Raw genomic sequence first — 12,793 nt, 5'->3', positions numbered from 1 at the left:
TATTAATAGCATCTTTTACTTTTTCATGTTTTACTAATTTTACTCAATTGTTTTATTTTAACAATAATCCAATACAATTACTATTTAATATAAATTAAATATTCATATAATGAAATTATTACATAACATAAATAAACAAACAAAGAACATCATATTTTGTAAAGAAACACTGTATATAAAATTTTCTACAAGTGATTAACAAAAGTGTTTTGGAGTAAAACGAGCTTATTTATCTTTGATTCTTCTTAATCGAGCTAAAAGTTTTTAAAATGATCATTTTCATGTTCTTCGAAATAAACATCTAATTAAATGAAATTAATAATTGAAACATTGAAATTAATTGGATTATATTAATGTATATAGTTTATTTTGACAAAATATAAGAATAAATAAATTTTAGTGACCAATTTATAATTATAATTATCTTTAGAAAAATGAAGATGTGAATAATATATCTTCAAATTTGAATTGTCAATGTTCATTACTTCATTTGAAGCAAGAAATGAAGTACCATTGGAACAAAACTGTGAAGTTCAAAACATTCTAGCTCTAGTTTACACAACACTTTTTAGATTTCACTAGGTTAATACCCGCGCTACGCCGCAGACAAAGATATTATATAAATTTTGTATTTTTACAGAATTAGTATTAATCTAATTTGATAATGTAATTTCTGCAGCTCTTGATAGTGTATCAAATTTGCTTAAACAATTTCAAAAGGCATACACACTAATAGATATTATAAAAATTTATCCTATAATGATAAGTGTTACTTTTTATGATTAATATAGCATTTTTTGTAGAGCAATTTTTCTAAATAGATCATTTTCAATTTTTGGTCACAAAAATAGATCACAAGGAGAAAAATGACCAAAATGTTTCATTTTATAGGTAAAAGGATCCTAACACCATAGATATATAAAAAAATAAAATTAAAATAAATTTAAAAATTAAAAAAAAATTGTTATAGTTTTAGATTATATGTTTTCAAATTCGAATTTTTTTATAATTATTTTTTTGAAATTTTCTTTTTGTAATTCGAAAATAATTTTTGAAACTATTTTTAAATTTTTTATTTTTAATATTATTTTTTGTTTTATAAAAATTTAAATCTCAATCTCAAATCTCCACTTTTAACTTAAAACTCTAAAATTTGAATTAGTTAATCCTATGGGTATAAGTGTATATTTAACTCTTTAATGAAACATTATGGTCATTTCAATATTTAGAGTCTATATTTTTCATTTGTGACAGAAACTTTTTTTTAGTGATATCATAGTGTAATTCTCTTTTTTTGTCTGCCATTAAATATTATTTAATATCATTTTTTTGTTATTATTTATTTTAAAATTATTAATTTTATAGTATTTTTTTCTGTTAATTATTTAAAAAAAAACATAAATAAAAATTTATTTGTAACTAAATCAGATTATAAATTGGTATTTCTTTACGATATGAAATTTGGATACATGGTTTACAATTAAAAATTGGTTACCATTACAAATTGGTTTAACCAATTGATTAAACCTAATTCAGCTGTCAAACAAAGCCTTCTTCAACCTACGCCGTCAACCAGCCCCGCTTCAGTACCATCTCCGACGCTGCTGCTCTTCTTCGCCGACGCCGCCGCTGCTCTTCTTCTTCGCCGACGCCGCTGCACTGTCTTCTCCGACGTCTGTCTGATGAGTCTCGAGGACGACGAGCTCGGCTCCGACTCCGCTGCTCTGTCTTCTCCGACGTCTGACGTGAGTCTCGAGGACGATGAGCTCGGCTCCAACCCCGCTGCTCTGTCTTCCCCGACGCCGCTGCTCTGTCTTCTCTGACCGTCTGACGTGAGTCTCGAGGACGACAAGCTCGGAGAGTTTATGGACATCCGGAGGGAAAGTGCCGCGGATCCCCTTATGTCTGAGCTGGTTCCTCGTGACGCAGCTGCTCCCGTCTCATTGGACGGTGTCCCATTTGCAAGGGTTGGGGTTTGACCAGCCCATGTCTGAGAAAAATTGAGTAAGGAGAGGAGGAGACAGAGGAAGAGGAGGAGGAGGAGGAGAAGAGATAGGTAATCTTCCTAATTTTTCTTTTCTTATTATGGCTGAGTGAAACTGACGTGTACTTACAAAATAATTAGATTGGTTACTCAACTTTTTTTCATTTGATGACATGTCAATCCCACAACCATTTTAAAATCTGAGGTGTCATACTCTGGAGAGAACCAAGCCTAATTATTGTGTTGATTTCAAAAATAAGAAGTTGTATTTCATTTAGATGTATTCAAAAAAATACTTTACAAATAATAAATCCTAGTTCTAGTATATACAACACTTTTTTGTCTAATGCTTATACAATACTTTATAAATCCTAGTTCCTTATTTTTAAGCTCTTTTTTTTATAAAAAGACTTATTTTGAAGCTTACAATAAAAAGTAATGTGGTGAGCACTGAACCATTGGGTGAAAGAATATAGGAGAATATTCTTAATTCTGCTGTACTTCTTTTGTTTAGATCATAACTGTAAGTCCGAGATTTCTGTAACACACTTGGCTTTATATAGCCTCACTAATACTATGATCCTCTCAAGGGGAATTCATCTGATAACATTGGGGGTCCCTCTCTCTCTCTTGTTTCTAAAAACCATTCAGAAAGAGAGGATTTTATCGCCGATTTCTTCCATCTTTGACGCTCGGGAGTCAATGGTTTCTCCAACACCACCTGGCTGGTTTTTGGCTTAACGACAATCGCTCTTCTCTGGTGACACCGTTGGCTGTTGGTTCCGTGTCTCACCATTTCCTCCGATGTTGACAAGGGCTTCTCTTTGGAGCTTTCCTGGCTCTTTTTTTTTTGATATATGCTTCCTCGGCTTCTTCTATTTCAGTTACCTTCCAATTTAACCTCTTACTAGATTATGACCCGCCCTTAAAAGGGCGGGTATATTTTTTGTTTTGCAATTTTTTAGAAATTTAATTTTTATATTTGTAGTTTTAGTCATATTTATGTTTTTTTTGTAAAATGTTTCTCTTAAATGATTAATATGAAATTTTAATAATTGTATTAATATAGTTGGACTGCTCTTATATCAATAGGTTATGTTCCTATTTTAATAGAATAGATGTCAAGTAACTCTTTATCAAAACATATATACACTTCGTTGTTTGATACATGAAGACATAATAGGCTAATAGCTAATGAATTTTATATAGAAACAATATCGACTTGACTATCTTAAATAATAAATGTAATCCCACCCGCTCTAATATTGAACAGTTATATTATTGGTGAACTGCATATTGATAACAAACGGTTACATTAGGGTAGTAGTCGATAAATATATGGAAAAAGAAGTGTATATATGACAGTAGACATATGTTTAGTTATTAATAGGACAGTTATATTAGGGTTATATGAACAGGCGATTATATTATAAATTATATTATAAATTATCAATGAAAGTATGTCAGCCACTAAACACCTCATATGTCCACGATCAAACAAAAATGCATCATATTGTATGTAATAGGAGAAAACGGTTAATTAGGAACAAACGGTTACGTAAAAGTGATATATATATTTTGTTTATCTTTAAATAAAGAAAATAAATAAATGGACATAACATTACATCAATTGGTCATGTTGCTGTTTTAATAGAATAGATTTCTTTCTTCGAATAGGACCGATTCATCTTCAAGTTTCCTCATATCATCAAGGATGTCTGGCATTTCATGCAGGAAATTCATTTGTTTGGATGCAGTTGTTGAGATAGGAACTTTCAACTCTGAAGTGGAGATTGTTTGGCCTGATCTATTTCATTTTAGGGTTTTTGGTGGTACTGATCTTATAGCTTTTTTGGTTGTACTGATTTTAGGGTTTCTGTCGACAAACTAGTAAAGAAAGGGGACGAGTTCTCGTCTGTGGATCGAGACAAAGACGTTTTATTAGATCAATGAATCGTTTGATTGTGTTACAAAAAGGGAAAGAAATGGTGGAAAGTAAGCCGACGAAAGCTAGTTCGCCGGAGAAACAAGTCGGTGAGAGTAAAGATGTAAAATCTTAGTTTCTAGCCGAAAGTAAGTGTGTAATGATTTGTGGATCCCTTCCTCGACGCCTCTCTCTTCCTTTTTATAGGCGGTTGCTCGTTAACCTAACTCGTCTTGACCTGATGGGCTTTTCGTTGATTGGACCGAGCTGTCGGGCCGCTGCCTCGAGTCGTCAAATCGACTGCTTTCAGTCGCTCGTTTGATCGGCTAAAAGCAGTCTCAAGTCAAGCTGATCGGTCGCTCGCGAATCGGAAAGCCGGATCTATTCCACATGGTCATGGGTCAGGAAAACTATCCCGTGGGCCTTTTGAGAGGGTCAGGCCCATATCCAACAGGTTTGCTCTCAGTTAATATCGATTTATTGTGCTCCAGCGACAAAGATTTGGCGGTGTGACTATGCTTATTTGCTTAATTTACCAATAGCTCTTTTTTGTGAAGTCATGTTCCAGTGTGTTTTGATGGTCTGTCGGTTAGTGTCTTCGGTGATGGTTTTTGAAGTCGTTTATGCTCTATGTGTGTCCCTCTTTCCCTCTGTGTTGAACACGTCGTATCGTTTATTCTTGGGTTCTTTTGCAGTCTGGACTCTTCTTGGACTTCTTTGGATCGTCGCTCTTTTGTAGTCTGAACTCTTCTTGGACTTTTTTTGGTTATACGTTTTATGCCTTTAGGCTTTTGTGTAAATTTGGGCATTTCTAATAAAATTTAAGATGACAAAAAAAGCTTACACTAAAAAGTTTTAAACCAATGAGAAATCTTCATGCAAGATAAGATAGATCCGCGAACAACTTCCAATGTTACCATGTTGACTCTACAAGTGGGATTTACATTTGTTGGTTGTCACAGAAATCAGCTGCCTCGTTATAAATGATGATCTTATCTTCAACCGCAACTCGTTGCTATTTATTTTTATTGTGAATGTTATCCTATTGGCTATTGCTATCTTTTATTGTTGATACACATCAAGGTTGCCGTTGTGAATCGCTTCTTTTTCTTTTGTTGAAAAAATGTGGCAGAAAATGCAAAAAGAGTATAGTATCTCGAAAATATACAAATATTCAGATACTACAACGATGGAAAAATGTTTCATTATGGAATTAACTCCGAATTTGAATTGAATTACAAGAAGGATGATCATAATGATATTTGCGGATAAGATCAAGTGTAAGTTAAACGTCCAAATCGACAAACCCTTATAGATTGTTTTCCTTTCCTGTTTAGATAAGAAAACACATATTACACTTTCAGTAGTTCAACTTTTTGACATTGCTATTTCTAGTCGATTTTAATTGTATTTTAATATCATATAAGCACAGACGCAACATCCCCTTCTATCCATCTTCTCGAATTGCGAGTGTGTTTACGTAACCTTCGCATTACATTTTTAAGGGAAAAAAAAAACTTAATAAAATCGAAATTAAATTTCGGTTGTTAATTATCTTATGAGGTAGAGGACAAAATCGCAAAAGCCCCATTAAAGCTGGAGATTTAGTTTGAGTTCTTAGAATCACTCACTCTTCTTCTCTCCCTCAGCGATCGCCGGTGAGATATCTTTTTTGCGTCGAAGAAAATGAGGATTGACGATAACGAAGGCGTCTCCGCCTCCAGCAAGCACCTAGTCTTCGCTTACTACGTCACTGGACACGGCTTCGGCCACGCCACCCGCGTCGTCGAGGTTCCTTCTCTCTCTCTGGATCGTCCTGTGTATTCTTCCATCTTCCGTTCGATCGTGGCTAATTTGTGGCATTTCAGGTCGTCCGTCACTTGATCGCGGCGGGGCACGATGTCCATGTCGTCACCGGCGCGCCTGATTTCGTCTTCACGTCCGAGATTCAGTCCCCTAGGCTAAAGATTCGAAAGGTTTCTGTCGATCATTGACTTGCTTACTCTTTCAATGGTTAATGGAAACATAAGGATTGATTTCTTATGACGTTGTTAGGTTCTTTTGGACTGTGGAGCTGTGCAAGCTGATGCTTTGACTGTTGATCGTCTTGCTTCGTTAGAGAAGGTTTTACTCATTATCCTCATCACTTCTATAAGATTCTTATCTTGATTGCATTTTCGGTTTACTCTGGTGTGATGATGGTCTTCCACAGTATGTCGAAACAGCTGTGGTGCCTCGAGCTGAGATCTTGAAAACTGAAGTGGAGTGGCTTCATTCTATCAAAGCCGATTTCGTGGTAATTAATACAATCTCTCGGCCCATCGTTAACTTATCTGGATTTTTGCTTTGTGAATCATCACCTAGAGAAATTTTTCACGTTTGTTAAACACAGGTGTCTGATGTTGTCCCCGTAGCGTGCCGTGCAGCGGCTGATGCTGGGATACGTTCTGTCTGTGTCACCAATTTCAGGTGACACTTTTTTATATTCTACTATCAGTTTTGGTGTGTCTTGTTTGGCCCGAGGTCTTTAGCGGGTTGTAGCCACGTTCTCAGCCTAGCTTTTGTTATCAAGTGTTCACCATCGCTTGATTTGAATAAAATGTTTATAGTGAAACTATAGTTGCGATTTGATTTTGAATTTTGTTTCTTGTAGTTGGGACTTTATCTATGCTGAGTACGTGATGGCTGCTGGATATCACCATCGCTCCATCGTTTGGCAGGTTGAATTTGTTTTTGTAAAGCCTGTGGATACTCTTTTTTGTTAGCTTGTAAGATGTGGTCAGTACTCAATATTTTGGAGTTAATACTTTTCTTCCCTGACATAGATAGCTGAAGATTATTCTCATTGCGAGTTCCTAATACGCCTCCCAGGGTATTGTCCAAGTATGCAACATTTCTAAACTTCAATTTGTTCCTTTTTGTTTTAGAAAAATATTTTCTTTCATTTCTTCCAACTGTGTTCTGCTTTACTGCCTTACCTCTGTTTCCTTGTTATTTCCCAGTGCCTGCTTTTCGCGATGTCATCGATGTACCATTAGTAGTGAGGAGACTTCATAAATCTCGCAAGGAGGTCCGTCAACAACATTTTATTGATCTTATCTTAGTCGGAAAAATAATCCAAATAACATCTATTGCCCCTTTTTGATCAGGTGAGGAAAGAACTTGGGATTGCTGAAGATGTGAATGTTGTTATACTCAATTTTGGTGGACAGGTCTGGCTGTTCTTCCATTTGACAGTTTTCATGATTTTGTTTTTCTCCTCTCTGGTTTTATGTTTAATGTGTTCTACATATTGCGTAATGATTATTTTGGAGTACTGAAAATATCAAATCCTCATTTGTAGCTATGTCGTATTTTTCTCATGTGCAGCCCTCAGGGTGGAATTTGAAGGAAGCATCACTACCGACCGGGTGGCTGTGTTTGGTATCTCTTAACATTCACCCTGCATCTGTTTATGTATACTCCCAAGTTGGATTTTATGCTGTTGTTTAAACTTATCATTATTTTTTCAGGTTTGTGGCGCATCTGAGACCCAAGAGCTTCCACCAAATTTCGTAAAGCTTGCTAAGGATGCTTATACGCCTGATATTATAGCTGCATCTGACTGTATGCTTGGTCAGTATGTAACCTGATCAAGATATAATCAATAAGATTAGATGGTTATGGGTGTTTAAATAGTAGATGTTTCCATGGTTTCAGGGAAAATTGGTTATGGCACCGTCAGTGAAGCTCTTTCGTACAAGATACCGTTTGTCTTTGTGCGCAGAGATTATTTCAATGAAGAACCATTTCTCAGGAATATGCTCGAGGTTCAACCAATTCTTCTTTTCATTCCGACTGTCTTTTCCATATTAAACTCAGTTCGTACACTTTAAATATTTGGGCTGTATGCTCACATTTCCTAGTCACGTTCTTGGGCAGTTTTATCAATGTGGTGTTGAGATGATCAGGAGAGATCTATTAATGGGCCAATGGAAGCCATATCTTGAACGTGCAGTTAGCTTGAAACCTTGCTACGAGGGTGGCATCAATGGTGGGGAGGTAAATGCTCCATCGTGTTTTCACGTATCTCTTAAGCTGGAACATTTTGAGAATTGATGAAGCCCTCTCCTGAATTTCATACGGCCTGTAATTTCACTTTCTTTTTTTTTCTGCACACTGGCGCAATGATAGGTAGCGGCGCACATCTTACAGGAGACGGCCATTGGAAGACACTGTGCTTCCGATAAGGTAAAGTTTGTAACAAAATTTTTAATTTAAATTATCTTGTGCATGGGATCCTTTGATATCATAGCAGCAGAATCATTTTTGAAGAAAGTTATGTTGAGGTTTTCAGTTGGGTCTTTTGTGTGTTACAGTTTAGTGGTGCAAGAAGATTACGTGATGCAATAATCCTGGGATATCAGCTACAGAGGGTCCCTGGAAGGGACATTGCGATTCCGGAGTGGTATTCAAGGGCTGAAAATGAACTAGGCCAATCTGCTGGATCATCACCCACGTTTCAAGTGAACGAGAACAACTCACTGGTGGAGTCGTACGTATTGTTTTTGTGTAGCTATTTTCAAATTTTCCTTTCTTTTTAATTTTGTTCATCCCGTCACTTTCTTGCAGCTGTAGCGATGATTTTGATATCCTTCAAGGTGACGTTCAAGGTCTTTCAGATACATGGACATTCCTTAAGAGTTTAGCCAAGCTAGATGCTATTCATGATTCTGAAAAGGGTATGGAGAAGAAAACCATGCGTGAGCGAAAAGCTGCTGGTGGGCTTTTCAATTGGGAGGTAGCTTATTCTTTTTTCTCTAACTTACTTGTAGCTCTAGAGAGCATTCTACTAAGAGTTAAAACAAAAATTAATGGCCGGAGGTCATCTCTAATGCCTTGCAAAAATCAACTTGAAATTTCCAAACCAAAGGTTTTAATTGGTGCGATCATCTTTCGTAATAAACCTTTTTGCTTTTGCAGGATGAAATCTTTGTTGCCAGAGCACCTGGAAGGTTAGATGTGATGGGTGGAATTGCTGATTATTCAGGAAGCCTTGTCTTGCAGGTCACTTGTGTCTGATTTTTATTTTCGTTTGGCATCTACCGTCGAAGGACTAAAGTTTCAGTAGTTTAACTTATTGACCAATTCTTTAAGTCCATATCTCAAAAACATCATTCTGTCTTGTGTAGTATGTCGTAATAAGTTCCTCCTTCTCAGAGTATCTTCTATTTTGATTGACCTCAACATTTTTCTTATTTATGTTCCCACAACTTCAGATGCCAATAAGGGAAGCTTGTCATGTAGCTCTTCAAAGAAACCATCCCGGAAAACATAGACTGTGGAAACATGCGCAAGCCCGACAGCAAGCTAAGGGACAAGTAGCAACACCGGTTCTCCAAATTGTAAGTAAGAGTATTTGATGGAATTTTTTATATGGACACCACGGACTTTTCTTTTACAATAACTCTGCATTGTCCTAGTTAGCTTAAGCTTTGCTCTATGGTTCTGCTGAGACTTCCTTGCATATTTGTGTGTTTAGGTCTCATATGGGTCTGAGATCAGCAACCGTGCCCCTACCTTTGACATGGATTTGTCTGATTTCATGGATGGAGATAAACCAATTTCTTATGAAAAAGCGAGGAAGTTCTTTGCTCAGGATCCTGCACAGAAGTGAGTCTTTCCTCTGTTATTTGAAGTACTTCTTTTATTTTTCTCCGTTAACAAGGTAATAATATCTTCCAGGTGGGCAGCATATGTTGCTGGGACGATTTTGGTATTGATGACAGAACTTGGCGTCCGTTTTGAGGATAGCCTCAGCTTTCTGGTGCGTTATTTTTTTCTCATCCTTTTAGAACTTATCATTCACTACTGCAGAATCCCTCCTGATTTATCCATGATCCTTTTTCTGCACACACTTTAGTTTAACATGTTCTATGAGTAAAGTCATGAAAACTGTAAAGAACGTTTTCAAGATTTCAAGAGTTGGAATAAGCAATTTTAGGATAAGAAGTTAGCCGTCCTGGGTTTGATATTCCCTTAAGGGAGCCACTTTATGACGTCTCTCAGTTATAACTCTGGCAGACTATGATCTTTCTGGTACTAGTACAGTCTTTTTGAGTTTCTTAAAAAGCTTCAGACTTTCAGACCTGTGTCTATTATTTTGTTCTTGGTGTTATGCATATATAACGAACGTCAAAGCTAACTGATTCTTTGATTTCTTAGGTTTCTTCTGCCGTGCCTGAAGGTAAAGGTGTATCTTCATCTGCTGCAGTGGAGGTGGCGAGTATGTCCGCGGTAGCTGCTGCGCATGGTATTCTCTTTAACATATCGTCATAAATGAGAGTCATATTATCACGAACGTAGGTGAAAAATCTAGCGTCATCTGAGATAGCTAAGTATACCAAACAGAAACACGGAAATTTTGATTATATGCATCTTTAGTTCTTCCTGTGTTTCAGAAGAAGAAAAATGCATCTTTAGTTTTGCCTATTCCAACAGTTGTTTCATTACATGTGCAGGATTGAGTATCAACCCCCGAGATCTTGCCATACTCTGCCAAAAGGTTTCATGTTCAGCATTATAGTAACTCTTTTCTCGACTCTGTTCAATGTTTGTGTTTTCTAATTCTCTTCTGTTGCCTGCTAGGTGGAGAATCATATTGTTGGAGCTCCATGTGGTGTTATGGATCAGATGACTTCGTCCTGTGGGGAAGCCAACAAACTGTTGGCCATGATCTGCCAAGTAGGTCTTACAAACGCATACGTTATAAGTAAAAGATCACCATGTTTTGTAGGACATATGATATCTCCATTTCTTTCTGGCCATGATCTGCCAAGTAGATCTTAGTTGATTTCTATCTACTCTTGTTTCTAACTTATTAAATAAAATATGTAGCCTGCAGAAGTAATTGGACTTGTTGAGATTCCCAACCATGTCCGATTTTGGGGAATCGACTCTGGAATTCGACACAGGTAGATGGTCTTTCTCTGCCAGTGTCTTCTCTTTTCTCCTCTCAATTGCTATGCCTATAAAAGGCCTCACGCTTAATATCCTCTAAATTATCTAGACACAACAATGTCATTTTTCTTCGTTTACTCAAAAGATTGCAGAGTAACTTGAGCTTTTATATATCATTGCTCAACGCACTTTATCTTGTAGCGTTGGAGGTGCAGACTATGGGTCTGTCAGAGTTGGTGCCTACATGGGGAGAAAGATGATAAAGTCAATGGCGTCTTCGATTCTGTCTCAATCAGTGTCGAATGGTAATGGAGGTAACCCGGAAGAACTAGAGGATGAAGGTATTGAGCTGCTTGAGACCGAAGCTTCACTAGATTACCTGTGCAATTTGTCACCTCACAGGTGTGTACACAAGGGGTTGAAACTACCCATGTTCTCAACTTGCTAAAGATTTGGAACCATTTCAAAATACTCATAGCTCTGATTGTGTTGCAGGTATGAAGCCCGTTATGCTGATAAGCTTCCAGATTTCATGCTGGGTCAGACATTCATTGATGAATACTCGGATCATGACGATCCGGTCACAGTGATTGATCAAAAACGTTCGTACAGTGTTAAAGCTCCTGCCAGACACCCTATATACGAAAACTTCCGGGTTAAGGTCCGTCTTTTGATATTTAAGAGTAATACACATGTAACAATACACAAAATCTTCTTCTGCTTTTGTAATCCTTTTCTGGCTGTTTCATATCATGTGCTGCTTCTTGTGTAGACTTTTAAAGCTCTTTTGACTTCTGCAACATCAGATGAGCAACTTACCGCTCTTGGAGGACTTCTTTATCAGGTATTATATCAAAATTAAGTTATATAAGATAAGGGAATTAATATCTTAATTTTTTTTTTTGTGTGTTTATCCTTTGTTTGGTCTCAGTGTCACTATAGCTACAGCGCGTGCGGACTAGGATCGGACGGAACCAACAGGCTTGTCCAGTTAGTACAAGGGATGCAGCACAACAAGTCTACAACAGATGATGGAACTTTGTATGGAGCCAAAATCACTGGCGGTGGGTCCGGTGGGACAGTCTGTGTCGTAGGGCGTAACTCATTGCGCAGCAGCCAACAAATTCTGGAAGTAAGCACTCTTTGATTCATTATTGATACAATACTTGAGAGTAAGCCCTTGTGTATTAATGGGTTGGTGGTAAAATGAAATTGTTTCAGATTCAGCAAAGGTACAAAGCTGCGACAGGGTATTTGCCGCTCATATTTGAAGGTTCCTCACCTGGAGCTGGGAAGTTCGGTTACCTCCGGATCCGACGTCGTATCTCTCTCTGATTTCCCCATTCAGCCTCTCTCTTCCTAATTTGGTAGACACTTTATTATTATTTGTTTGTCATCCATACGTTACGTTTCTTAAAATCATACCCTTAAAGAGTAAAAAAATAAAATAAATTATGTGGTTCTTTTCAAAGTTAGTAAATGATGCTTGTGTATGTACACTGCAACGTTATTTCTAAACAAATATATGATGCAAAAGCTGTTGTTTAAAAAAAATATATATGATGCAAAAGAAAACATTTACTCTTCACTTACCGAGTTGGTGTGTGTGTGTGAATATGGAAGTAGTAAATACGCTGAGAACAAGTTGGTAAGGTGGCAGTTGGTGGGTTATTGAGAATGGGTGAAGGATTGCTAGCATATCGGTATAGTTCACACTTGCACGGTTCCCAATGAACTTTTTTTCTTTCAATTTTTTTGCTCATGTGACCTTTAATATTACATATTCATGCCTACCACTTTTTCTTTGCCTTTCTAAAATCATTTTTTTTTCTAAATGATGATAGTGTCCTTATTATCTCTATACATCAAATGTTAAAGCTCGTTAACACAGTTTTTGTACACCGGTTGGAGCTTCAATTCTGACCAATTATATTAAAAAATCGAAA

General features: G+C 36.8%; 1 protein-coding gene across 1 annotated transcript; it reads left to right on the top strand.

Moving 5' to 3' along the window:
• Window positions 1–5,364: 5,364 nt before the first annotated feature.
• Window positions 5,365–12,435, top strand: LOC106446722 (L-arabinokinase). The gene is made up of 29 exons (XM_048770957.1): window positions 5,365–5,699; window positions 5,777–5,884; window positions 5,964–6,032; window positions 6,121–6,204; window positions 6,301–6,377; window positions 6,562–6,628; window positions 6,734–6,791; window positions 6,911–6,978; window positions 7,058–7,120; window positions 7,278–7,331; window positions 7,421–7,523; window positions 7,608–7,717; window positions 7,830–7,949; window positions 8,082–8,138; window positions 8,267–8,442; window positions 8,520–8,688; window positions 8,871–8,954; window positions 9,167–9,292; window positions 9,430–9,560; window positions 9,633–9,714; window positions 10,113–10,200; window positions 10,409–10,452; window positions 10,536–10,631; window positions 10,785–10,861; window positions 11,049–11,249; window positions 11,343–11,508; window positions 11,620–11,691; window positions 11,779–11,979; window positions 12,069–12,435. Exons 1-29 carry the CDS (start codon window positions 5,595–5,597, stop codon window positions 12,180–12,182), a joined length of 2,970 nt encoding a protein of 989 aa, XP_048626914.1. The 5' UTR covers window positions 5,365–5,594; the 3' UTR covers window positions 12,183–12,435.
• Window positions 12,436–12,793: the final 358 nt, after the last annotated feature.

Source organism: Brassica napus, chromosome A1 (genome assembly GCF_020379485.1).
Source record: "Brassica napus cultivar Da-Ae chromosome A1, Da-Ae, whole genome shotgun sequence".
Classification (NCBI taxonomy): Eukaryota; Viridiplantae; Streptophyta; class Magnoliopsida; order Brassicales; family Brassicaceae; genus Brassica; species Brassica napus.
This window is presented reverse-complemented; position numbering and strand designations above follow the sequence as displayed.

Bases quoted from the DNA above. Each gene is read 5' to 3' on its own strand.
- LOC106446722 (XM_048770957.1), top strand. From the start codon at position 5,595: ATGAGGATTGACGATAACGAAGGCGTCTCCGCCTCCAGCAAGCACCTA. The intron at 6,033-6,120 runs GTTTTACTCATT...GGTCTTCCACAG, and splicing joins GTCTTGCTTCGTTAGAGAAG to TATGTCGAAACAGCTGTGGT. The intron at 8,689-8,870 runs GTAGCTTATTCT...TTGCTTTTGCAG, and splicing joins GTGGGCTTTTCAATTGGGAG to GATGAAATCTTTGTTGCCAG.